The 27,380-nt window shown below is 42.8% G+C and overlaps 1 protein-coding gene across 2 annotated transcripts; it reads right to left on the bottom strand.

Moving 5' to 3' along the window:
- Positions 1-1,069: 1,069 nt before the first annotated feature.
- On the bottom strand, positions 1,070-25,761 carry MAML1 (mastermind like transcriptional coactivator 1). Of its 2 annotated transcripts, none has more exons than XM_024199769.2 (5): positions 24,988-25,761; positions 12,766-14,187; positions 8,099-8,359; positions 5,456-5,567; positions 1,070-2,118 (listed from the first exon to the last, which is right to left on the bottom strand). In XM_024199769.2, exons 1-5 carry the CDS (start codon positions 25,354-25,356, stop codon positions 1,130-1,132), a joined length of 3,153 nt encoding a protein of 1,050 aa, XP_024055537.1. In that variant the 5' UTR covers positions 25,357-25,761; the 3' UTR covers positions 1,070-1,129. The 2 variants fall into 2 exon arrangements, with proteins under 2 accessions (XP_024055537.1, XP_024055538.1); XM_024199770.2 differs by having other exon boundaries at positions 12,766-14,184.
- Between the last annotated feature and the right edge of the window lie 1,619 nt (positions 25,762-27,380).

Below are 27,380 nucleotides of genomic sequence, written 5' to 3'. Positions count from 1 at the left end.
TTTAGTTTTGGAGAAGACGGATCTCACAAAGTCCACATTAGAAATACACTGCAGAAACAAACAGTAAAACAAGATGAGCTGTGACGCGGCAAAGCCCTCATTTAAACACAGCTACCTTTGGAAACGAGTTATGATGAAACATGTGCAAATTAAATTGGTTTATGTTTCAGTCGGATATATTTGAAAAGTTCTCCCATAAGGAAGTCCCTCTATAAACTGAGCAAGGTAAAAGCCAGGAACTCTGTGTCCCTCCACAACAGAGTGCAAACTGGAGCTTGGGAGTCCACAATTAGGGTGACCAGACAGCAAAGTGTGAAAAATTGGGACGGGGGTGGGGGTAATAGGAGCCTATATAAGAAAGAGACCCAAAAATCGGGACTGTCCCTATAAAATCAGGACATCTGGTCACCCTATCCACAATCCATTAAGGAAGTCACTATCCTGGGCCAGCTGGCCAGGTTTTAACACTTTCATCTATCACCAGCATTCAGAAAAATTTGCTGTAAATATTATTGTGAAATACCACTTGCTTGTTGAGAGTACAGGCACACACTTCACTGGTGGGGGAAAAAGGACTGACTCAAAATAAAAAATGTTTTGCAAATGTACTGAGGTGCACATCCTCTCCTCTGGCAAAAATTAAGTAAAACATTTGGTAGGGCAATACTGTAGCTAGTAGCATGCCAAGCTGGGAACAATGATCAACTCAAGTATTAGCGGCAGGAGAATAAGCCCTAAACACAAAATACTTGCAGTTTTATTTGCTCTCTTTCTGCACCATTGTTGTGGGTTTTTATTTATTTTTAAATAATTAAAAACCTAAGTTTCAAAACACTGCAAGTGAGATTGCTGAAGGGCTAACTGGGATGCACACAAATTTGCCTGACCTGTTCAAATGTGCACCACAGATGCCACAAAAATAAACGCATTGTCATTGCAGACCTGCTTGGTGCACCATTATGTGTCGAAGCCTGTTGGGAAGCAGCTCCAGTCCATTTCCCAACCATTTACCTCTAATGCCTGCAAGTCTCTTCAATGCCACAGGTTTTTGGTCAAAGTGTAGTTTATATTAAAAAAAAAAAAAAAAAAAAAAAAAAAAAAAAGATGTAGAAAACCCTCAAGCCCCATTTTAATGATTTCCTAACAACTCATCCAAGTCATTCATCCATTCCTCTGAAGTCCTGTTTTTCAGCAAAGAGTCTATCAGGTCTGTGTCACCAGTCAAGCTCTGCAGTCCATTATTGCCTGATTGGCCACTGTAGGCAAAAGGCAGCTCCTGACTGGTTGTCCTCACTGAGTAACCTTGAGTACAGTGCAGATTGGCTCTATTGGGCAGTTGCTGATTTGGATTCTGGCCAAAAGCAGTCAGATCTGGAACGGCCTGGCTCATGCTAGGCAAAACTTGTTGCGAGGGTACCTGCTGTTGGGTAGGTGGGTTTGTCCTCTGCTGTGCACCTAAAGATGACAACAGCTGCCCAGAGACAGCAGAGTTCATGGAGGCCATTGATCTGCTGGTGCTTAGGCTTACCTGAGGCATCCCTGGAGCAAACTGCTGGTTGGCCATCTTTAGGTGAGTTTGCTGCATGTGGAAAGTGGAGCTGGCAGTAAATGACCCTAAGCCACCATTTCCTTGTGTCTGGTTATTCATATTAGGCATGCCTTGGTGTTGCCAAGATGGATTTTGGGCACCAATAGCTGCTGGCACTCTTGCCATCTGTGGCTTGGCTATGGTTGGATTCAGTGCCCCCTTATTGTGCTGCTGAGAAATGCTTGGGTTTCCCAGGGTGCTCTGCCCATACCCAGCAGGAACAGGAGTGCCCTGACCCAAGCTGGGCTGCCTTTGCATCTGTAGTTGTCCGTTGGCACTTTGATTTGCATGCTGTGAAATCATTTGGGTCATACCAGGTGTCATGCTGTACAGCCCCCCTCGCTGAATGTTTTGCATACTAGTGTACTGAGTCACACCTCGATCCTGCTGACTGGAGCCTGATTGGAGAGGAGGAACAGAGCTGTGTCCAGGTCCAATCTGAATCATGTTCTGGGTCTGAGAAAACATCCGTGGACTGCTGGAGTTGGACTGTCCTAAGTTACTTACCCCGGTCATGGCTGGAGAGGACCCTGTAATAAACAATTAACATAGAAAATATCACTCTGTATTTCAGTTTATCCAGAGCCTATCTAGACCTTTAGATGTTCTTTCACATATATGTAGTAGATGCATTTAACATACATACACACAATAAATGGGAAAATTCTATATTACATCTTCCCCTGTATGATCAGTCTTGTGGTATGTCAGTAAAGAAGCTTCCAACTACTGCCCCATAAGTAAGGCTGTGAGTTGGTCGTGGATTTCGTGACTTTCTGTGACTTCTGCAGCGGCCGGTGCACCTGGCTCAGGGGCAGCTCGGGCAGCCCCTGCATCAGTCACACTGGCTACTGCTGGGGCAGTCTCAGGCCACCACGCCCACCGCTCAGCAGCTGCAGAGTTTGGGTGTGGGAGGAGGTAGGGGGTTGGGGCACGGGATGGGGTGAGGCAGGCTCTGAGCGGCACTTACCTAGGAGGCTCCCCGGAAGCGGTGACATCCCCCTCACTCAGCTGCTAGGCAGAGGCAGGACCAGGCAGCTCTGCATGCTGCCTCTGCCCAAAGCACTGGCTTCGCAGCTCCCATTGGCCGGGAACTGTGGCCAATGGGAGCTGTGGGGACAGTGCCTATAGGGGGAGGCAGCCACACCTCTGCCTAGCAGCTGAGCAAGGGGGATATCGCCACTTCCGGGGAACCCCCCACATAAACACCAGCCAGAGCCCGCCTCACCCCATCCCGTGCCACAACCCCCTGCACTTTCCACGCCCAAACTCTGCTGCTGGGGGAGAGGAGGAACAGAAGGGGGGGTGCTGAGGCACAGAGCCAGGTAGGGAGCGTGCTCCCTGCCCGCAAGCACCCTGGCTGGGGGGGGAGGTGAGGGAGGGGGGGAGGGAGACACAAGACTGGGGAAGGGCAAAGTTTTAGTCAGGGGTATATAGTAGAAGTCATGGACTGGTCACAGGACATGAATTTTTGTTTACTGCCTGTGACCTGTTACTAAAAATGTACCTTACCCATAAGTCAGTGCTCGCTACTGATCAACATGCACAGGTGTGATTATAACAGATCAGCAGCAATTTGAATGGCACTTCTTTTGGGGAAGGCAGAAACCAAGATCACAAGGGACAGATTTTTAAAGGTGTTTAGGCTCCTAAAAATGCAGACAGGTGCCTAGTGGGATTTTCAAAAGCACCTAGGAATCTAACTCTTATTGAAATCAATTGGAGTTATGCATCGAGGCGCTTTTGAAAATCCCACTAAGAGTCTATTTGCATCTTTAGGCTCCTAAAGACCTTTACAAATCTGACTCAAAGTGCCTATTGCAGGGCTAATGAGATAAAGATCTAGGTCCTTCACATCAGAGTTCATGTCCGTGAAAGTGCTCTGAACTGGGAGAAGAGGGTCAAATATAGCATCAGGCTGAGAAGGAGGGCAGACTCAGCAACTTGTTCATCTAAAGTGGATGCAAATAATTTAACTCATTAGGGTATATGCCAAATCATCTCTTTTACTGATAATACATCTGCTTTATCTATTTCAGTTTGAATGTTAGGACTATCAAACCAGATAATACATCTATTTTCAGTTCGAGTACCTTTTGGATTTTCATACTGAAGCATTCACTATGCATCAACACGCAAGACTGATATAAGCATGATGAATCACAGGAATAAGCAATATGCTCAGTAAACTACCAAGGTGGCGGCTCCTTTTTAACTCTACTTAAAAGCATTTATGCAGAACAACAGCTCCCTCTCCCCCAGTTAGAGTTCAAACGATATAAAGAGACAAGAGGAATAAATAAGAAAGTGTACAGAAAATAATTCCTAGAAATAGTTCCAATGCATTTTCTGCAGTGAGATATAAAAGGAGTCCCAAGTCCCTCTTTCAAATTTGTTAAACTGAGGCAGCCACTCTTACCAGAAAAGCTGGGGGTGAATGTTTTGAATTCAAGATAAGTGAAAAAAATTTGCTAGTTTGAATGGTAAGGCTTTCAAAGCATTAAACAAGTTATCAGTGAAATATACCATCAAAAAAAAGTTCAGAAGTGGAGAAAGTCTTTTTTGCCATGCTTATAAGCAAAGAGGAGGTACATATGCCTGGATGTAACAGTGCTAAAATAACTATAGTTAACATGCCTATAGGATAGAACCAATAGTGTTTTTAACAATGCTGTAACTCTTGCAAATTGTTACATGCTCAGTATTTCTAACTGATCTATCACTGCATTTCTGGTGGTAGTGGTGGGGAGAAATAAGTACTGCAATGCTCAGACTGAGGGACAATACTCACCACCTATCCTACATACCAATCTGTTATAGATGTACAAGCATTTCTTCTCTTATGCCTGTATCAAGTTACTTATCTTGAGGAAATAATTGCCTGGCCATAGAAGCCACATTTCATATCACTGACTAAGATGTTGCATGTTACCATCCATCAGCATTATTAATATAATGGTATCTTGTTTATATTTCCACATTAAGAAGTTGCCCTTCAATGGGGATATTGGAGGTGAATGAAGAGCAGGGCAGAAGGAGGAAGGAAATTAGCTATTTTTTTTTTTAAGTTCTTTTACCTCCAGAGAAAATGAGTGGACCAATACCTGCAGACATATTTATACTCAAATTAGTTTCTTGCCCCAATGCAGGGGAAGCCTCTTTCTGGTACAAAAAGATGGGTGATTACTGGCTTCCAATGTTTTCACATCAGTTATGATATTCCACCTGACTGGTAATTACACCTTCTTGCTACCAGCATTAGTATGCTAACAGATGTAGCGAGTTCCACCCCTCACCCTCACAAATAAATGCAGACTATGACCCTAAAATGCAGAGGATCAGAGCTTACATTCCTCACTCAAATCAGCAGGGATAAGAGTGCTGTGGATGCGTCAAAAAAAAAAAAAAAAAAAAAAAATCAGGCTCTTTAGTGGGGAAAAAAGGTTCTTATGAGGCCCTGTGATGAATATAGGGAGTGATGCCGTTCAGCTTCAGAAAGAGCTGTATCCTTCATGTATTGGAGGCAAGGTAACTATAATTTGGGGCCTCTGTGGGAAGAGGAAGGAGGAGAAAGTCACTAGATCTCCAAGGACCCTTGGGGAAATGTAAAGACATTTAAGAATTTTCATGCCATCCCTTATCCAAGCATTACAGACTTATTCCTAGAGGTGTATTAAAGAGTTGGATACTTAAGTGGTCATAAAAACATTCAATTAATGTATGTGGGCTAGGCAGTTTTGTTAAATAGCAACTGAAGTCAGAGTGTGTGTGTGTATTTGTATTTATATTTATAAAGTCCAGGGACTTTGAAGACACCCTACGTTTATTCTTTTCACCATTATTAATTCAAATCTCATGTTTGTTTACCTGTGAACTGTCCAACCTGCTGCTGGTAAGGGTTCTGTGCCTGATCTTGGTATTGAGGGGGTGGTCGGGTCAGGTGCCGCTGGAGCTGCTGCTCTTGTTGGTGCCGCTTTTCCTACGAAAGGTTCAATACAAGAGTAAGGGGGGGGGGGGGGAGAAAAATCAACACTTAGCTTTGAAGTCACACTTGAAATTATCTATGCTTTGTTCAGAGGTCTGATAACTATGGGGGCTTTAATAGTGTTATATAGCCAACCCAGAAGAATACTCTCTCTTTACAGGGGTCAAGTGCAATAATTTTTATTTAAAAGAGGAAGGGACAGGAGGGCAGATTAGTAAACAGCGGTTGACAGAATTCTGATAAACTCAGAGAAAAAACAAAAAAATGCACCACCTGAAAGCCAGGATGACAAACATGCATCAGAGGTTGCTGCAATGCGTATCTAAATGCTCTCAGATGCAAGGAAAACTGGGATGTCAGTTTTTCAAACACATGCCTATTCAGTAAATAGGCCTGAAGAAGAGCTGTGTGTAAACTCAAAAGCCTCTCTCTCTCTCTCTCTCTCTCACCTACAAAAGTTGGTCCAATAAAAGATATTACCTCACCTACCTTGCCTCTCTAATATTCAGTAAATAGCCATTTTCAGTAACATTTCTGAAAACACTACAGGGGAAAAAAAAAGCACTTTTACGCAACTTCCTCCACTATCAATATGTCTCATTTTAAAGTGGCCCCGCCAAACAGAAAAGTGAATTTTCTTATTTTTATTATGTATCAAGAAGACTGAAAGGTTGTTTTAAAAGATTTTTCCTGCCTCTGCCTATCCCAGTTTTCCTAAAAGACCATGAAACTACTAGTTCTCTAGCTATGATAGAGAACCCATACCAATGATGTTATTCACTATTTAAGACTGTTTTAACAGTCCATTAACTCAGCTGGAAGAAAGCTCTCCATTAAAGATTCAACAATCCTGCCTCTTCAATTTGGTGGAGAAAGCTCCCAGTCCACACCCATGTCATCTAACAAATCCATCAGGAAAAATAGGGAACCAAGAGTTGGCATTCGGGGGAAGTTGGGTGGGAGGGAGGAATGAAGTAAGCACCGCTGGCCTTTCTTCTGGGGATTGGTCTTGAATGGCCAGGGAATTCTGGGAGACAGTCTCTAGGAAGGAATGATGCAAATTGTAGTCCCAGATCCTGCAACTGCCAGGCTATACTAAAAAGCTACCCCTGGCTCCGAAGCTGAGAGAGCTGGAGTGAGGCAGAGGAGAGGCCTACAGGAAAGGAAAAAAAGACTCACATCGAAGAGGTAAGCATTTGAAGGAAAGGCCTTCAGGGCAATACCGCAAGGGTATAGGGCTGAGGCCTGTAGTTGGGCTGTACAAGTAGGAGCATTGTCAGCAGATCGAGGGACGTGATCATTCCCCTCTATTCGGCATTGGTGAGGCCTCATCTGGAATACAATGTCCAGTTTTGGACCCCACACTACAAGAAGGATGTGGAAAAATTGGAAAGAGTCCAGCGGAGGGCAACAAAAGTGATTAGGGGGCTGGAGCACGTGACTTATGAGGAGAGGCTGAGGGAACTGGGATTATTTAGTCTGCAGAAGAGAAGAGTGAGGGGGGGATTTGATAGCTGCTTTCAACTACCTGAAAGGGGGTTCCAAAGAGGATGGATCTAGACTGTTCTCAGTGTACCAGATGACAGAACAAGGAGTAATGGTCTCAAGTTGCAGTGGGGGAGGTTTAGGTTGGATATTAGGAAAAACTTTTTCACTAGGAGGGTGGTGAAGCACTGGAATGGGTTATCTAGGGAGGTGGTGGAATCTCCTTCCTTAGAGGTTTTTAAGGTCAGGCTTGACAAAGCCCTGGCTGGGATGATTTAGTGGGGGATTGGTCCTGCTTTGAGCAGGAGATTGGACTAGATGACCTCCTGAGGTCCCTTCCAACCCTGATATTCTATGTATGCTTATTTAGGGGCCAGACTGCCTGTGAGGGAGAAAAACTCTTCAAGCTCTGCGCCAATGTGGGAATACGGGTAGAGGAACCGATATAAGGGCACGACTACAGTAGAGAGTTTACAGCTGCTCTAAGCTGATGGGAGAGAGCTCTCCCATCGGCTTAACTACTTCCATATTAGGAGAGATGAAAAAGACTGGGACTTTTCAGCTTGGGAAGGAGATGACTAAGAGGTGATATGATATAGGTCTATAAAATTCTGAATGGTATGGAGAAAGTGAATATGGAAGTGTTATTTACCCCTTCACAACACCAGAACCAGGGGTCACCCAAAGAAATTAATAGGCAGCAGGTTTAAAACAAAAGGAAGTACTACTTCATACAACACACAGTCAACCTGGGGACCTCGTGCCAGGAGATGTTGTGAAGATAAACTATAACCGTGCTCAAAAAAGAATTAGATAAATTCATAGAGATATTAGTCAAGATGATCAGGGATGCAATTTCATGCTCTGGGTGTCCTATGCCTCCAACTGCCAGAGGCGGAGAGTGGACAACAGGGGATAGATAACTTGATAATTACCCTGTTATTTTCATTCCCTCTAAAACATCTGTCATTGGCCACTGTCAGAAGACAGGGTAGTGGGCTAGACGGACCATTGATCTGACCCAGTATTGCAGTTCTTACCTGTTCAGCTAGGAGTTGTTGCTGCCTCTGCCCTATTAGGAACTGCTGCTTCTGTTGCTCCATCAGCAAATGCTTTTGTTGCTGCTTCTGCTGGTCCAGTAACATCTGGTGTTGCTTCATTACCACTGCTTGCTGCTGATTGCTGAGATAGGCTGTGTTGTTATGGTTACCTGCCATGGAAACACTGGAAGGCTGAGCACTGACACCAGGGCCTGGGGCAGAAACAGGAACACGAGGAACACTGGGAGAAGGGTTTTGATCCTGCAGAATATAAATAACATCAGTTATAGGAGTGGCATGGGTACTACTGAATCTACAAGTGCTATATGAACATATTCAGGTCAGCAAGATCATCACTCATGACAAATGATTACATAACTAGAGACTGGCAAAGTACTTTTATTACTTTCCTCTCTTACAGGACACAAGTCATAAAAATATCCCAAAGAAAATAGACACTTGGCAAGCCATATCCATTTTTGTGTTTTCACACAGTCGATTAATAAAATTCAGTGTAAAAATCGAGTGCAAAACAAATCTAGCAAAATATTTTTAATTCTCAATCTATAAAGCTTCAGATTAACCCATGACAATGCCAGATTAACTGCCTGGGAAACAAAAAGAAACACAAGGTGGGCAAGGAGAAATGTGTATCAAGGGCTATGCATGAATAAAGTGATTAGAGGAAGATCTGGAGCTACACAACATTCATGGAGGGAGACTGCAGTGTCATTCTTATTTACAACACTTCCCCTATGCCTCACGCAAATGAATGGCCCTATGTATGCTTCTACACAGCTAGGAGCACACTGCCAGGTATTAATAGAAAGGTGGGGGGGGGGGGGAAGAATAAAAAAAATCCACAAATCACCACTCTGACATCATGCTAGTATCCAGGTAGTGGACTAACTATTAATCTTTAGTCAATCCTCCTCCAAAACTTCAGTGCTGTTTTCAAAAGCATATTGTAAACCATTAAGTACAACATGCATCTGTGCTCCCAGAACCTTCTTTTGAAATGAAGCAACATTTTGAATTGTAGCCCCATTAAGGTTATTTGAGAAATTTTATTATAGGCACACAGAGATTAATTTAATTTAGTAAACTACCAGGAACTATAGGATGTGATTAAGCAATACAAGATACCAATTCTGCAAGAATTTATACGGTATTAGTTCCACTGAATTCTATAGCACTACTCAAGTATTTGCATTCTCCACTAAGCCCCTGATTCTGCAGATAGCCTTTCCAGTATAATCCTCTCTCCACAATAGGCTTTTGCTTCCTCAATTAGGCTTCATTTAACATTAATTACTCACTGCATACCACAACTAGTGTGAAGTACACAAACTTTTTACATTTACCTGGGTGGCAGCATTTCAAATGAAGACTGCATAAAGCAAATTTGAGATAATTTCACATTCAGATAGAATGTGAAATTATACCTAGTAGATACCAACAAAAATATTACAGTAATCCTGCTTCTTTCAATTTCTGATTGTACAACTGAATTATTGTTAACCAGATAAAACTATCTGTTAATAAGGAGTTGGTGGTATTTGAGGGGGGGGGGGAGGAGGAGGAGTTTTTTTTTTTTTTTTAACCAAACTGTATAGTCCAAAAGCATGATTTATAATGTCCTGTGCCATTAGACGATCTGTAGAAGAGCTGACCAAAAACAAACAAACACACACACACAAAAAAAATCCCACAGACTAACAGTACAGAGATAAGTTTGGGTCTTTAGTTTAGCATCCAATATTTACTGTTTGATATTCTTGTATTTTCTCCACGTAGCTGAAAACTGCAGTGTGAAACTCTGCTCTTTTAGGAGTAGGAGACTTGAATGAACATAAGTGCTACCTATAAAATAGCAACAATATCAGAGAAGTAAGACAAATACTACGTCTGCTTTGACAGTTTTACAGGTAACCACATCAAAAGTCTTATTTGGAGTTCCTATGGTTACCATCAGATATATTATCAAGATTAAAGCTGGGGTTGGAAGATTTTTCACACAATTTTTTTTTAATTAAAGTGTCAGATACTGGGGTGTGGGGCCAGCTCCTCTACTCCCCAGGTAATCAGATACTGTGAACCAAAAGTAATTGATATTGCACTGTTTAAGGGCTGGTCTACACAAACTTGCAGCAAATTAACTAGATCTGTTTTAATTAACATCTTTTGTTACTTCAGTGCACATTAGTGTGTGGAACATCCTCGAGTCAGCAAACATGAAAAAAAGAGCTGCTGAGGTGTTACTTCCCCCCATTTTATCAGTGCCATGTTAAAAGTGACTTACAAAGAAAAAAAATTGGAATGATGACTTCTTGCTTTTTATGAAGCATAAAGTAGCTCTAATTTACAAAAAAAAAATTCTGCTTGATCTTTACCTTAGAACAGGGGTGTGCAAACTTTTTGGCACGATGGCCAGATCTGGGTATAGAAATTGTATGGTGGGCCATGAATGCTCATGAAATTGAGTTGTGGGAGGGGGTGCGGGCTCTGGCTGGGGGTGCAGGCTTCGGGATGGGGCCAGAAATGAGGAGTTCAGGGTGTGGGAGGGGGCTCCGGGCTAGGGTGGGGAGGGGTGCAGGCCTCCGGCTGGGGGTGCAGGCGATGAGGGGTTTGGGGTGCAGGAGGGTGCTCCGGGCTGGGACCGAGGGGTTCGGAGGGTGGGAGGGGGAATCAGGGCTGGGGCAAGGGGTTGAGGCGGGGAAGGAGGCGGTGGCTCAGGGCAGTGCTTACCTCAAGCGGCTCCCGGAAGCAGCAGCATGTTCCCCCTCCAGCTCCTACGCGGAGGCACAGCCAGGTGGCTCTGCTGTGCACTGCCCCATCTGCAGGCACCGCCCCTGCAGCTCCCAGCATAGGAGCTGGAGGGGGGACATGCTGCTGCTTCCGGGAGCTGTGCAGAGCCCCAGACCCCGCTCCGCAGCAGGAATTCGAGGGCTGGATCCAAATACCCGGCTGGCCGAATCTGGCCCGCAGGCTGTAGTTTGCCCACCCCTGCCTTAGAAGCGTCAAATCATGTCTTTCCTGTTTGTTGATTGAGGTAATCTTGAAGGACCATATTATGGAGTAAGAGCTCAACAGCCTTTAGCTGGAGGGACGGGCTTTTAAGGTTTTTTAAAAGATCTTTTCTCTCAACTGTTCAACAAGCATGTGTGTTCTAGGTATTAAACACCACAGTTTTAAATATTCTGACAAGTCATCCTCAATTGCACAGATTTGTATTTGTGATACCATTTGTGTATTTGTATCCTACTAGTTCTGCAGTCTTCCAGGAATAACAGGGTAGACAAGACATGAATTTTTAACGTAAAACAAGCACTACAAGCCTTTTGGGAAAAAGCATAACTAATTTTTTTCCCTTTGCAGGTCACCTTTTATTCTCCATATTGTACTCGTGGGGGAATTCTGCACCAAAAAATTAAAAATTCTGTGCACAATATTTTAAAATTCTGCATATTTTATTTGTCAACACACTATATAATCATGGCAGTTTCAGTAATTTGGTATCTTATTTCAAAATATCTGTCAGCAACTATGTCTCTAACAACACAGACACAAAAATTCCCCCAGGATTAGAGAGTTAAAGAAACCTCCTATAACAACCCAGTTCCTGGTTCTTCCCCCTCCCTCATTCCAGACATCCGCACCCCCTTCCTTCCCCAAAGCCCAGCCACAGGGCACCCCCACAGCTGAGATGCTCACCCCCCCTTCACCCCAGGGATTTAGAGGGAGAAACAGCACGATGCTGGGTCCCAGGCTTGTATGGAGTTTCCTGCATGGTGCCACATTCCTGCAGCTGCTGGGAATCCTCCAGCTCCTCCTCCCCCCAGCATCATCATCTATTTGAGAGCTGGGTGCTCTGCTGGGTCCAGCAACCCCTAGTGGCAACCAGCAGCACTGCAGCCCATCTTTGCAAGGGAAAAAGGAAATTATGCGCACAACACTAATTCTGTATTGTGCATTGGCACAGAATTCTCCCAGGAGTAATATTGCCTCAGGTAGACAAATGTTACCACTGTTAATTTCCACGGGGGGGGGGGGGGGGGGGGGGGAGAGGGAGAAAAGCGAAAGGAAGGGGGGACCTCTCCAACAGCTGAGATTTAAGATAGCCAACCTTGGGATTTCACTTAAAACACAGTCCATTTGTTCTCCCAATGGCCCCCCAACTACTCATATGAGCCACAACACCCTTAGGAGTCAAGAATACCCAGAAGGAAACAGACCTGAGGTCTTCAAACAAGTCACCCGAGAAGAGGAGACATTGATTGAAAAGTAAGGTTTCTTTGAGAATTATTTTTAAGTTTTAAAACAAGAAATTATTTTAGATAAATGTTTACAAAGTTTTCAAGTATCTTTACAGATACTGACTTTTATATTAAGGAATTTGGTTCCCACATGGTGTATTAAGTTGGAAATATATCTTACCAGCCTAGCTATTAGTATTAACTATTAGACACTATACTCAATGAAAAATTTGGTTATTTCTAGATGGTTTTTCCTTGGTCGTGTCTTGGTTTTACTTGCTTTAGAATGGAAAATTAGGATATTCAGTAAACTGTATTTCCAAATAATTGCAACTAATAATTGGATCTGGTCCTACACACCTAGCACTCCAAGATTGTTACTTCTCAATGGTAACAGCCCCGAACATTTACCTGGCTGTGTGGTACTAGAGGTCTGTAGGCAATATTTCCAGACTTCTGCTTCATCAGGAACATCCCATTTTGTTCTTCACTCATATGAGGCAGTGGCGGTTGCTGGCGTTGCTGCAGATATGCCAACATAGGTGTCTTGTTCTGGCCAGGTACTGTAACGCCTTGCTCACACTCTGCTTTGTAATGTGAAAGGGGTTTTGTGTTGCCATAATCTAGCATGGAGCCTTGGCTATTTACAGGGTTCTGGTTCAGGCTGTTTGGCTGATGACTCAACATATTCACATGGTAATTGCCTCCATTCCTGGGAGAACTCTTATTTGCCATACTAGGAATTATGAGTTTCTGGTTATTGAAGTCCTGTTGGTAAACTGAAGGGCTGGTGGGATTGTCCATTGCGTAGGGGACACCCAGTGGACTATGAGAAGGTCCAGACTGTTGCCAGCTGGACATCTGACTCGTTTGGTGTACTTGTGAAGCCTGCTGCTGGTTCTGCAACATCTGGTCTCTCTTCTGCTTAGCAGCCATCTGTTGAAGTTGGTGAGCAGAGGACATTTCTTTGGCATTTCCTGTGCCCTGTCCAGATAATAATACATTGGGTAGAGGCCTCTGCACATTTTGAGACTGGTTTGATGCCTGCATCATAGACTGATTAGGATTTTCAGTCACTGTCTGACTGGAAGACTGGAACATAGTCTGAGAGCCCCCAACTGCTGGAGAAGCAGCACTAACAGGTACAGAGGAGGCTCCAATGAATGTTGGACCTGAAGAAGTGGATCTGACTTGTGGAGACCCCATCTGCTGTTCCTGCTCAAAGGCTGCTGGGGAAAATTCAGTCTTTATGTTAATGTCTTGTGGCAATGGAGTTTGTGCAGCTGAATTTGAAGAATCTGCATCCTTCTTCTCCTCAAAGTCTTCATTAAATAGATCCTTCATGTCTTCATCGGGCACTGATCTATTAAGTTCATCAATGAGCTCCTTCCATTCCTGCTCATTAAGATTAAGATCAGGCATCAAGTTGTTCTGAGATATAGAACCGCCTGCTCCAGCAATCATACAAGGAAGGTCATCCACAGGCTCTTGCTTGAGCTCTTTGTTCAAACCCAAAGGAAATGAGTCATCAGCATCACTACGCCCATTTAGCTGAAGGTTAGAATCTGGAAGACACTTTTTATTGATGCTGTCCAGTCCCATTGAATGCTTTCCATTGAGCTGTAAGGCATCTCCACCAGAAGATTTCTTGTCAAGTTGATGTAGTGGGGATAAAGGAGGTACGCCATTGGAGGAGCCACTTACCCCACCAAGACCATCCTCACAACGTAATTTCTTGGACACAGAAAACATATCACCATACCCATTCTGTTGATCTCCATTCTGAGGGGAAGCAGCACTATCAAGTTTTCTTTTCACCGTCTCATGGAGCTGCTGGAAAAAAAAAAAGAAGCCAATTTTAAATGTTTTAGTTTTATATGTTTCACTACAATATGACCATTATCTCCTATCATATCAATAGCTAGTCCAGCTCTTTCTATCCTCAAACATCCAAAGGCTAAAGTTTCTACTATAATGGCACACTTCATAATGAGTGAATGTTTCTGAACCAACCGATTTTACTCAGTACTTCAAGATATGCTGAACACAACAACTCTTGGATACAAGAGCAGCTTACAAAAATGGAAGATGGGTCTTTCCTCTGCCATGAACAAGCTCTTTTGCATGCTATCTTCCTAAGGAAATCTTCTGCTCAAGAAAGATTGTTAGATTAGGCCTTTAAAATTGTCTTAAATCATAACTTCCTGCTTTGAACAATGGAAGCAAAAAAAGCTAAAGAATTTAAAACCTAGAGACAATGGGGAAAAAAAAGTGTATAGAAATTATTAAACCTTTCCCTCTTCAGAAATCTAACATATTGATACATGTTAAAGGGTTGGGTTTTTTTTTTTGGATGAGATGTTATATAGATAACTGTAAGAGATAAGTATTTGGGGTGAGAGAAGGTCTGGCTATGCTATAAGCCATTTATATAGTGGCCTCATTTATATGTCAAGGTAAATAGCTCATCATTGTAAATTCTTTGTACACAAATCACATTGTTTTGTTTAGTGCAAACACTGACCCCTCTATAAATACCTTCATGATTCATGAATATCTAAAAGTGATTCAAAGCACACTGATCAGTGTTCCTATATCACATTGGGATGAATGAGTGACATTTTCTTCCCAAAGTAGTATGTATGCTAGGCAATTAAATACCACCATGGATAAACCAAACAGCTTATTGCTAACCCTATATAGTTAGCTTGCCTCACCAGACTGTACAAACAAGTTCTCTTATTTCATAGTGCCATCTAGAAGCAAGTAGAGTGAACAGCATCAGATCTAGTCAGCCTGGTTATTTCAAAAGCTTGGGATCCTCCGTTCATCTTATCTCCTCTGGCAGCACTCAATCTATAACTTCCTACCAATGACACTAAACAAGGCTTGAAAAGTCTCCTGCACACACCAAGGGTGAACAGGAATCTTTCCCAGCAAATGTCATCACCTTGTGCAGAAACAAACCTTAATTTAAAAAGATAAATCCAATCTACACTGGGATATTACACTCCTAGTGTAACACAGTGCTCTGCTGTGGCAGTGTGTTGTTTGGAGCAGGGAGGCTTCTGCTATCACCTCCTCATCTGGGATGCCGAGGACCCCTACACACCACCTGAAGTGAGGCTTCTGCAGCCATCCTTACAAGAGGCATCTGTCTGGTATCAGCCATACAAGAGTTCTCTGATATGGGAGAAAAAAGCCTGTCTTTTTTAAAAATACACTAAATGGAGCCTCCCTACTCAGTCCTCTCCTCCGTGTTCTTGAGTGGGATGAGCCCAGATAAAGAGGAGGGAAACCTGTCTCCCACCACTCAAGAGGTATCTGACCACTGGGAGACTAGGCACAAATGGGTACGGCTGGAGGATGAGCATGAGATACTGGTGTATTTTGGCTTGAAGAGTAGGCTTTCAGCTTAGGCTAGGAAGTGTTGGGTAAATTTTTCAAGCCTTGGCTACAAATTAAAAAAAAAAAAAAAAAACCATACATTTGATAAAAATCTGGGTTTTTTAGATAATGTTCCTGGCTCTGGGTTCATTTTGGTTTTTGTAATTAATTGACCAAGAAGCACAGTACAGATGCAATATTCGCCTTTCAGCATGTTTCCTATTGTTTAGTCAGTTTCCCAACTGGGATAATTGAAGCACAAGGTGGTTGAGTAACTTGCCCACGGTCACATAGTGAGTCAGTGGCTCAGATCAAAAATAGGATCCTCCTTTGCTTTAAACCATTAGACACCACTCCCTCAATACTCACATGCAGGTATCTCCAGAAAGAGCTGAAACCCAAAAGCGGTGACTGAACTTTTAATATTGAACATATTCTTCCCATAGTTGTAAGGAATATGTTCTTAACCTAAGAATTTGCTCCATCTTTCTTAGTATCTCCTCAAACTTTAGAAACTTCCCATTAATTTGAAAGCACACTGGTGTTAAAATGATTTTGTTAGTGCTCAGATATCTGACCACAAAAAGTAACAATTTGATCATGCTGGCTCATTACAGAAGCAGCTTTTCCTCTCCTGGAATTGACACCTCCTCATCTATTATTGGGAGTGGACTACATCCACCCTGATTGAATTGGCCCTGTCAACACTGGTTCTCCACTTGCGAAGTAACCCCCTGCTCTCCATGTGTCAGTATATAATGCCTGCATCTGTAACTTTCACTCTATACATCTGAAGAAGTGAGGTTTTTACCCACAAAAGCTTATGCCCAAATAAATCTGTTAGTCTTTAAGGTGCCACCAGACTCCTTGTTTAATTTGATCATGGAGACAGTCCAAGAAAAAACACTCTCTCACCTCAAGCTGTACTTGCAGCTTTGCTCCAAAGTGGAGTGAGTACAAAAACAAAAACTTACACACTCTTAGTAATTTTATGAAAGGTATGTGAGGTAAGTTGATTTTTAAGACTTCATTAAGATACTTAACACCTTGCTTAGCCTCATCGAAGTCAGAGGCATTCTAAAGACATCTGGGCCTGTATGCAGCATCCTGTACAGATGCTGCAGAAAAAATTGCCTACATATTTGTTATTGTTGGCATCAATGCACAAAGTTTAAGCCTGAGAGAGATCTGTTAGCAAGACACTGGGTTTGGGCTTATATACAAGCTATTAACGGACTTCACTTTCTTGCTGGTTTATTTTTTACTTCTAAAAAAAAATAAAGAGTGCATTTGGATGTGTGGATTTCCCCAATGGCAAGACATAGCTACAAAAGTTTCCAACAGCCAAAAGCCTTTTTTTCCTGTATGTCAATATTTGTGCCTTTGAAGATTAAAAGTAGTAATGGAACCCGAAGTCCTCCCAATTCGTAAAGTTGGGTAGTTGCCTTGCAGATACCCCACAAAATAAAGGTGAGTAATCCCTTTCTGAAGGGAAGACTAAACAAAATTTTCCACATATCAGTTCTTGGCTTCTGCCGAGTAGAAAAATGATATGTTTGCCAAATCAAAAGTACAGTGACAAGACCTATACTTCTTGGGTGCAGTTCCAAGTACAGCCAGTTCACAAATCCTGGCAGCTGAGAGTTACGAGTCAGTCAACAAACTCCATGAACAATCAGCAGCCCAATCAAAGAGATCTTGAAGCAAGAAAATCCTGTTCTATTATGATGAAAGCCCAAAAGGAACAGAAACACTGTTTGCTGGTGTGTAAGGAAAGCCGTTTAGACTGTTTAGGTATGTTGGCCATTGTCATCATGTTAAGTGCAGTGGCCTTTTGGCATGCTGCTCTTGCTAGTTGTTCATAGCACAATCAATCCATTTAATCCAGTGATCCCCAAACTGAGGCGCACCTCCCTAGGGAGGCACAGAGGAACTTTTTATTTTTTGGGGGGGCGGTAAAGACAAGCAACAGGGCCTGGCCAGCCCCCACAGGGAGTGCCACCCAGCTCTGGTCCCAGCCACAGTTCCACTCCCAAGCCAGTTCTGCCCTCATTCCTTCTCCTCCCCCAGCTCCACCTTCAGCCCAAGCACCTCTGCTGAGTCAACTGTGTTGTAACAGAGGAGGTGTATGGACGGATTCCATTACTGGTAAGTCAGGGGGTAGGGGGGGTACGCACCACAGGAAAAGTTTGGGCACCACTGATTTAATCAATAAAACAATATGAGCCAGTGTTTTCCCATTCACATGAGATCAGCGTTGGATTTCCAAGTCTGATTTCCCCCCCCAAGCTGGAAGCATTGAAGAAGCATCATATTCAGGGCCTTAGGAAAAGAAGAGTCTCAAAATACTCTGCTGCAGACCTTTAAATTGACTTAGGCCTTACCTACAATGGCATTTTTGTACCACTGCAAGCAAGTCACTTTACACACTGGTGTGCTGCATCTATATTAGGAGTTTGCACCAATGCAGCAACCTCACTGCCAAAAGGAAAAGCACGGACAAGGCTTTAACCCATCAGGTTAGCTTCAACGAAGCAAAGCTCATCAAGCCTTCCTTACTAGGTAAGTAGTCTACCAGGATATAACGCCTTCAGGGGAAGAGTGATCATAAACTAATGGAGAAATCTAATAAGGAGAACTGGGAGGGCCTCAGGACTCCAGAAGTAGGAAGAGTTGGAAATGCAGCCATTACACATCCATCTGCAGAGATCAAATGTTTAAAACAGCATCACTTATGGTGAGGAGGAAAAAAAAAAATTCTCTTCTGGCTTTAACTATTTTACATACTATTGTTGGAAGTATCACACTGGGTTATTTAGCAAAAAGATTTAAGAAAAATACTCTTCAGTTTACCTTGCACATTTGATAGTATTTTCCATATATACTCATTTTCCTGTTTGTCCACATCTCTTACAGCAACAGGGAAAAAGCATTTTTTAAAATAGAAAAATGTTATTGCAAAAGTCACAAAAATTAGCAGAGACCCAGTGTAGTACCTGACAATCGTTATTTGAAACTGTTTAGATTTCAAATTGGCATCCCTTACGTAGATCAGCTTTATGTCAACATTACCAAGTTGGAGACTAGAAATAAAGTGTGGCTCTCACATTTAACAGTAATTTCAAAATAGTAGTGACAGTCTCCTTATCTAACTATAAGAGATATTAAAGGGACAGTCAAATCCTATTTTTGAAAATTCTGTACTTTGTTATACTATCTTGAGTATTATAACTTGAAGGTTACTACAAATTTGGTTTTTTGATGTTTATTTTCTGTATCTGATATGTGTATAGTCAGCAATCCTAAAAGTTGTACTGATCTAGAAAATATAATGCAATCTAGTTTTCTCCAAAATCAAAAAGTTAGTAATAAGCATGCTCTAAGAAATCAGTGTTTATCTCCCTGTGCCAAACCATGATTACGAGCAACTGATGACAAATATTTTTAGAAGTATTACTATTTTAGTAGTGCCTACAAGCTCCAGCTGAGATCAGAGTCTCATTGTGCTAGGCCCTGTACAAACATAGAAGACAGTCCCTGTCTGCCTGGACAATAGCTGAATCTCACTCAAGAGGTAACCTCGTGAGGTGGAAATAGATGCATCATCAGAGGTCATGATCTGGGAGTAAATACAGAGTACACCTCTACCCTGATATAACGTTGTCCTCGGGAGCCAAAAAATCTTACCGCGTTATAGGCGTTATATCGAACTTGCTTTGATCCACCGGAGTGCGCAGCCCCACCCCCCCCGGAGCGCTGCTTTACCGTGTTATATCGGGTCACGTTATATCGGGGTAGAGGTGTATTTTTAATGATTTTCTTGTTAATACTATACATTAGGAATTTCTCTACTCACTTTGATGACTGAAATATAAACAGCTTTTATAACTATGTTCTGTGCTTCTTTCAAGAAAAGCATTTTATTACCAAATCTGTTCCCATACCCTAGAATGCTCACCAGGCTGTCAGAGAACCACAACACTGGACTAATTTTAATTTGACTTTTAATTTCATTCCAAAAAATGTGTGTGTTTGGGAGGCAGCATAGTTTGGGAGGCAGCTGTAGTGAAGAAAAACAGCTACAGATGGGTACGTATAAAAATGTAAGCACCTGTATTATTCACATGAGGCAGCTGCTACAGGAACTGTTCTGCTGAATCAAAACTGCTACGCTTTAAGCAGCAATGCTAGGTTCTCCACTTAAGTTGAACTTCAGCAGCACTGATCACTCCCAGTTCTTTACAGTTTAGGAAACACCACTGCAGGCCTTAGCAATCCAATTAAAAAAAAAAAATGTTTTAAGCACACCGCAATAACTTGTGCCAAGAAAAAGCAGACAAAAAACCTGCTTGAGTTGTTTGGCAACAAACTATCAGACTTGTCAGCAGATGATGGCAATGGTGTAATTATGGTGAGACAGCACTATACTGTTATAGTAGAGTATTGCAAAATTATTCATATTTTGCTATTTTGGGGCCAAAAAGTAATTAAAAGACATTTCTGACATCCACACACAGAGCTAATGCCTCCTCCTCCTCCTCCTCCTCCCGTCGCCCCCTACCCCCCCAAAAAAAGGTTTCAAGTAAGTTAAACTGCAACACTAGGAACCCTTGCAAGTCCAATCCAAACAATACTTCATTTATTTTCTGCTACTACTCTAGATCTGAAAGTCAGGACAGATACAGTTTTCCTCACTTTCTTTTACTTTGTGTCAATCTTATTTTTGCTTAAAACGCTTCATCTTTTACCTCCTGGAGGACCCACTGCCATAGGAGCAGGTAAAGTGTACTTTGTTGTGGGAAGGAAAAAAAAAAAAAAAAAAAACACCCCAAAAACAGACTGTGGTAATTTGCAGGAAAACAATTCAGGAAATAGAATTTCAGCAATGTAAAGCAAGTTTTTCTTTTTTTAAAATAAAGGTTTTAATATTTAAATTTAAGCAAGGGATAGAAAGATTTGATGTCTATAATAACACGAGTTAAAGGGTTTTGTTTACATGTTTAAGCAAGATTTATTTTATTCTTTTGTGGTAAAAACTGTGTCTGAATTCTATTTATATATACACAATATATTAACTGACCATTCTGGGGCTTGTTGTTTGTAGTAGCATGGGGGAAATCTGTCCCTTTTGCAGAACTTAAGGTTTTTGCATGTGGGAGTGAGATAAAAATGCAAGAAACAATGCAGGAGCGAGTGAGTATTGCAGGGCAGGATAGGAGCTGGATTAAAAAAATAATCCCACGCTGGCTCTAATCTAGGACACCTTTATTTCACTGGGGTTAAACAGAGCAGAGAGGTCATTTTCAGTGTAACAACATCTCTTCATATCAGACCCAACTAACTGCTCAGCTGCTAAAGACTAATATTGTGTGCTCTTAAGATTTAAGAAGAATCTTTCCCCATTACAGACTGAGCTTTCCTGGCCACTGTAGAAATACCATTCTAGGTTTTGAGGCAAGACTAGAAAAAGTGAATCACCTATACAACAGCTGTTCACTGATTAAAGCAAGTCATAAGAAATGTGTAAACAGGTCTGTTTAATGTTGGTTGGTCTCCTGGCTAGGAAAGCACAACATGAAATAAGCAGTGGAGATGAAAATCCAAATCTTTGAATTCTTCCGAAACCTACATCAGAAAGAGACTTCCTAATAGTGAGATTTTGAGTCTATGTTAAAATCTTTCTAGGGAAATGGAAGAACCCCCCGCACACACACTATGGACATTTAAAAGGAAGTTTACCTTAAAGCACTGGAAGAAACTGAAAGCAGCAGTCCTAGACCGGAAATTAGGAAAAGAGGAGGTGTGCTATATGACCTATAAGTCTTTTTTGTCTAATGTCAATGTTTCTGAAACACAAGATTAGCATGAGGGACACCCCGTTATCCAAATACTAACACTTGCCTTCATAAGGCAGAAAATAGTTAAGACTGAAATGTAAATTTGACATTTCAAAACCTTAAAAACAGCCTCACATTAAGGGAAAAAAAAAAAAAAAAAAAAAAAGAAAACTAAGCATTGTTTCCTTTTTTTTTTTTTTAAACTGGAGGACAAGCTTAGGTAGCACACACCCTCAACCAGAAGTATTTCTGTGTCACAGCATATTCATCCTGGCAAACAAACAAAGGATTAAAGTGACCCACACTTCTGTTTATGCCCCAAGATTGTCTGGTTTCTGGGTCTAAAACGAAGAAATAACTATCAGACAAAGCACTTGATTTCTAACGTCCCATGTGAGGATCACCACCACAGAAAATGCCAAAAAAGAAATGAAGGTGCTCCCATTGCTCCCCTTTTACTATTCTGAACTGCTATTGAGTACACACAGCACCTTGGAATTCACAAGCAAATAAATACAGCTGTTCAGAAATGTCCTTTCATTATAGGTCATCAGATGCTATACAGCGTGGCAGCTCACCTGCATTGGCATTATTGCATTATTGCAAGTGGCTTTTAAAAAAAAAAGGGACCAACATCAATGTTTCATTAGCTTTAAATGAAAGTAGCACTATACAGAGCAAAGCCTTCTAGAAAATGTTTTATATGGATCTCTTTCAAAAAAGTTCCATGTAACTCAGCAGCAGTAGCATTGGCTGGTGTATTACCTGGTTAATGGCTTAACTAACATTATTTTGAAAGGAATATGCCCAAGCTATTTTAAAACAAAATAATTTTGTTGTGAAACCACAGGTTTAGTGAACATTTCAGACAATACTCCACCCCCTCCCACCACAGCATGCTCAGTTTTGATATTTGTTACCTGACTGTTGGTGGTGAAACATCAGGCTCTGGGTTAAAGTAGTACAGACTACACCAAAGAACTGAAATAAGCAACATACAAAGAGGGATTTTTTTTAGTTGAATTACTAAGTGATCCAACTTTATAACCAAGTAACAAGATGAAGCAGCAGCAGCAATTTATCTTACAGTCATGTATACTAGGAAAGGAGCAACAGGTCAGCACAAGGAACAGTCATTCATACACTAAAGGCCTCCTCTGTTGTGTAAATCAACAGTTGGAGGCAGCTTCCTGTACAAGAAGGGCTTCCCTAGATGCGCAGTGCACTTCAAAACCACACTGTTCTTGGGGAATTTAGAGTCCTCATTATAATGCAAGCTAATGAGATGAAATCCACATCCAGAGCAACTTAAAATAAATACCAGCAGTGATTCAAGACATTTTTTCAGAGATTCAGTATGAGGAAGTGTGCTGACAGTCTAAGTAAGTGAAATCAGTGTGTTAATCTATATTATCTAATGAACTGAACGAGCCACAAGTGTGAATCCTTAAAGTCCAGATGCAAAGCAAGCAGAAGCCTTAATTTTATGATCAGCAAAACAGGCATTTAAATCCTTGGTTCCACCACAAATCTTCATTCAAGACCCAGCCTGCTAAGCAAAGTCTCCCTGAAGCGATATAGATACCCCTCTACCCCAATATAATGCTGTCCTCGGGAGCCAAAAAATCGTACCGCGTTCTAGGTGAAACCGTGTTATATTGAACTTGCTTTGATCCGCCGGAGCGTGCAGCCCCGCCCCTGCCCCGAGCACTGCTTTACCGCGTTATATCCAAATTCGTGTTATATCGGGGTAGAGGTGTATTCTCATTAGGAAAGTACAAATTGTTCCTTCTTTCAAGGATTTTTCTCCTCTTCTATTGTGTGAAGTTTTTGACACAATCATAAGGATTTTTTCCTTCAGAAGGGGACAAGGATCCAAAGGAATCATCAGAAAGACATGTGTCCCACCACTTAAGAGTTAAGAGAAGTGATTCACTCAAGTGATACTTGTCGTTCACACTACAACCATGAAAAATGCAAGTTTGTAATCCTAGTCATACTACAGGCTAATTCATTGTGACTGATTCTTCTGGTCTTATGTAGTCATATACTCCCGTACACAGTGAACATAAAGTGCTACCATTGGTGTGACTAGACATTTCTGATTTAAACGTATTTTACATCCTTTTTTCACTTGAACAAATTATACAAGGTGTAAAAAAATGGCGAATCATGCCCTCTTTTTCTATCTAGATTTGATCAGTGCTCAGGAAACCAAACAAACTACACTGCATTCCACCACTTCAGTGTGGGCTGCATAACACAAAAGGTAGTGTGTTTGTTTGTTTAAAAAAAAAAAAAAATGCATTATGCATCTCACTGATACTTCCAACATGCCAGATTTTACCCTTGGAGAATTCACTTCCAAATCCCAAAGGCCAGTTAAAGACAACTTTGTGACTACTACTTTTGGCTGTAACTTGAATGTGACATTAAATATGCATATAGCTGGAAAGGTGCCCGATTAATGCCAAGAGGCATCTTGAAAGGGGCTCAGGATAATAGTTTTATGATGGACTTTGGGATACAGTTTAGAAACTTTACTTTTTTATGAAGGCAGAGAGTCACTTTTTAAAATTTGTTCTGCTACACTGCATTTCCCTGCTCCTTGGCCATATCATATAGACCACTTTAAAGAGCCCAAAACAAATTAAACACCTATACTGATGCACATAAAACATTATTTTACAGTACATATTCACAACCAGGATCCTTTTGAAAATCAAGCCATTTTTAATGGGTGGAGTGGGATCAGTGTATGGGTCAATATTAGTTCACATCCAGTAGAAAAAGTGGCAAATAGTCAGCTGCCTTTCTAGCACCACTTCACTGAGTTCCGTGCAGTGTGGTGTAGTATTAATGGACGTTACTATTTTGAAAAGCAGAAAACTTCTAGTTAGTAAGAACTGTCTTTACCAACCAACTAGAACTGTTGACTAATGCCTGACAGCTTCCATCTCCCTTCTTGTTCGCTTTCAAAAAAATAGAAGTATGAAAACAGTCACAGAACAAGTACTACCGGGTTGCTCCTGCAGAGACAACTGAGAGTCAATTTGTCAGAACCATAAATAGCCAGGCTACATGGAGCACAATTCTAAGCTGCTACAACATCTGTGATTGTTCTAAATGGAAGTCACTCCTGGCCCTTCCATATCCGTTGTTGGCCGCTTCTGCATGTGCTGTCAATGCAGGAGGATGGCAGTCGGGGCAGGAATACCAACCGCTAAGTTTTAGTATGGACTGCACAGGCACCTAACAATGTAACGCTACCTCCTGCCCGTATGGGCCACGATTCCAGCTCTAGAAGGGTTGGAGGGTTCCTCTCCTACACCAGCCTGGACGGGGAAGTAGCTGTGCCAGCTGGGCACTGTCTCACCCACCCCGACCTCGGGAACCAGCTGCTCCTTACCGCGATCAAGGTACTGCTGCGGCCGTGCTGCTCGCTACTCGCGGCGTCAGTGTCGAGGCCGTTGGCTCCAGTCCTGTCGGCGTTGCCCGCAACCACAGCCGGAGGAGGAGGAGGGGCGGGCGGCGGCGGCGCCGGGGGAGGCTGGCGGTGTTTCCCGGCCCGCTTGGCCTTGGCCTGCAGGCAGCGCTGGTGCAAAGCGAAGGTTTGTTGGCGCTCCAGCTCCAGGCGCTCTGGGGACACGGCCTGGTAGCGGGACTCGCAGGCGCTGTGGTGCCGCCGGCACAGCTCTATGCGCCGGCGGAGCCGCTCCATCACCGCGCTGTGCCGCGGCACCACGAACTCCGCCATGGGGCAGGGGGGCAGCACCATGGGCCGGGGACCGAGGCGGCCGCCGCCGTTCACCGGCTCCTCACGCCGACCCCACCATGGCCAGGACACCGACAAGGGAGAGACCGGGGTTCCCCTCGGACCCTACCCAGGCAGCCCTCAGGCCTCGCCCCCTCCCACCCGGGTTCCCCTCAGGCCTCGCCCACCCCCCACTTCCTTCTCTCTCGGGCCGGGCCCGACTCCGTTCCCCGCACCCTACTTCCTCCTTCGGCCCGCTACCGCTCCCTCCGCCTCAGTCCTGCCCGGCCGGAGCCCGCTCCACTTCCCCTCAGGCGCGGCGGCCGCCTCGCTCAGGCCCAAGCCCCCGACTCCCCATTGTTAGCTGCGCGGCCGCCATCTTGAAATTGCTTTTCCCCTTAAGAGCCGAGTTCAGAATAAATAGGCGGAGCTTCCTGGGTGGTGTCTGACGTCACGTGTACGTAAGTGCGTCGCGGGAGATGATGGACAATTTCTCAAGCCTAGCGGATTGGTGGAGCGGGAGAAATGGGTGTGGCCTAATGACGATGCTGTAGGCGGTGCCCCTAACCGCGTTTAAAAGGCATCGAGGAAGAGGAGGCGGGGGCGGTTTGGAAACGGCGAATGGGAAGGGAAGGCAGGGGTTGTCTGTGATTGACAAGTTGGATCAGCCTTCTCCAGCCACGAGAGGGCAGGGGAAGCAGCAGGGCTCGTTATCCCCGCCCCCGCACTGCTAGAGGCCTGATGAATGAAGAATTGCAGAAAATAGAGCCTGTCCCAGGAACTAGGGCTTTTGAGACGATACATTTGGTGGCTGTAGGGTGACCAGATGTCCCAATTGTATAGGACAGTCCCAAATTTGGGGTCTTTTTTTTTAATATAGGCTCCTAGTACACCCCACCCCCATCCCAATTTTTCACACTTGCTGTCTGGTCACTGTAGCTCAGTGGTTCCCTAACTGGGGTTCACAAAATGTTACAGGGGCTTCTTGGGGAAAAATTCCCTAATGGCAGACAGAGCTGTCCCCGGGCAGCACAGGGCCAGCAACCCAGACCCTGGACTTCCAAGAGCTAAGCAGATCCAAGCAAGCATATCTATCACATTGAGGAGATTATAAACTTCAAGACGCCTCATAAGAAATGGAAAGGGAGGTGGATATTTTTTGCTGTTTTTAAAATTAAATAGGCAGCTAGTATTGTTTTTGAAATTATTATGAAGTAGTTTAAGCTTTGTTGTAACGTATGTTGTTTGCCTGTCCTGCTCAAGACCTGAATGCTTGTGTAGGAGGAACTCTTTGAGTTGGCTTCTTAAATACCTTCACGCTGTTTCACATCTGACACTCCTTGATGAAACACAGGAGCCTTGTCTTGTAACAGGCTTATTCAAAGTGATACAAGCTATGAAAGTGAGGTCTTGCAAGAATGTTGCTGTTTTCATAATGTAATAAAAATACTGTAATGATAAACAATAAATGTGTAATAAGCATGTGATAAAAACAAATGTTATATTTCTAAGATCACTGCTTTTATAATTTATACTTAGGTAAAGGAGAAAAATCCCTGGAAATATTCATTTTTAGGAGGGGGTTCGTGAGACTTGACATTTTAGTGAAAGGGGTTGACAGGTTATTAAAGTTTAGGAACCACTGCCCTAGGTGGATGAAAGGTAATAGGGGTGCTGTAATACACTCAGACTTTTATAAAGAGCAAGAGAGTCCTGGGGCACCTTTAACAGATGTATTGGAGCATAAGCTTTCGTGGGTAAATACACATGCGTCTGACGAAGTGGGTATTCACCTACGAAAGCTCATGCTCCAATACATCTGTTAGTCTTAAAGGTGCCACAGGACTTTGCTGCTTTTTACAGATCCAGACTAACACGGCTCCCCCTCAGACTTTTATAAAGCATTTGTCTTGGTACTACAGGACTGTTTAAAAAAAAACTAGAATATAAAATTAACCTAGTATGCATTATATGGATTAAAAACTGGCTCACTAATAGGTGTCACTACATAACTGTAAACAAACTCAGGCCCAAGCAGGTGTAGTTTT

Source organism: Terrapene carolina, unplaced genomic scaffold (genome assembly GCF_002925995.2).
Source record: "Terrapene carolina triunguis isolate 2854851 unplaced genomic scaffold, T_m_triunguis-2.0 Scaffold629, whole genome shotgun sequence".
Classification (NCBI taxonomy): domain Eukaryota; kingdom Metazoa; phylum Chordata; order Testudines; family Emydidae; genus Terrapene; species Terrapene triunguis.
The sequence above is the reverse complement of the archived record's forward strand: the minus strand, read 5'-3'. Positions and strand labels throughout refer to the sequence as shown.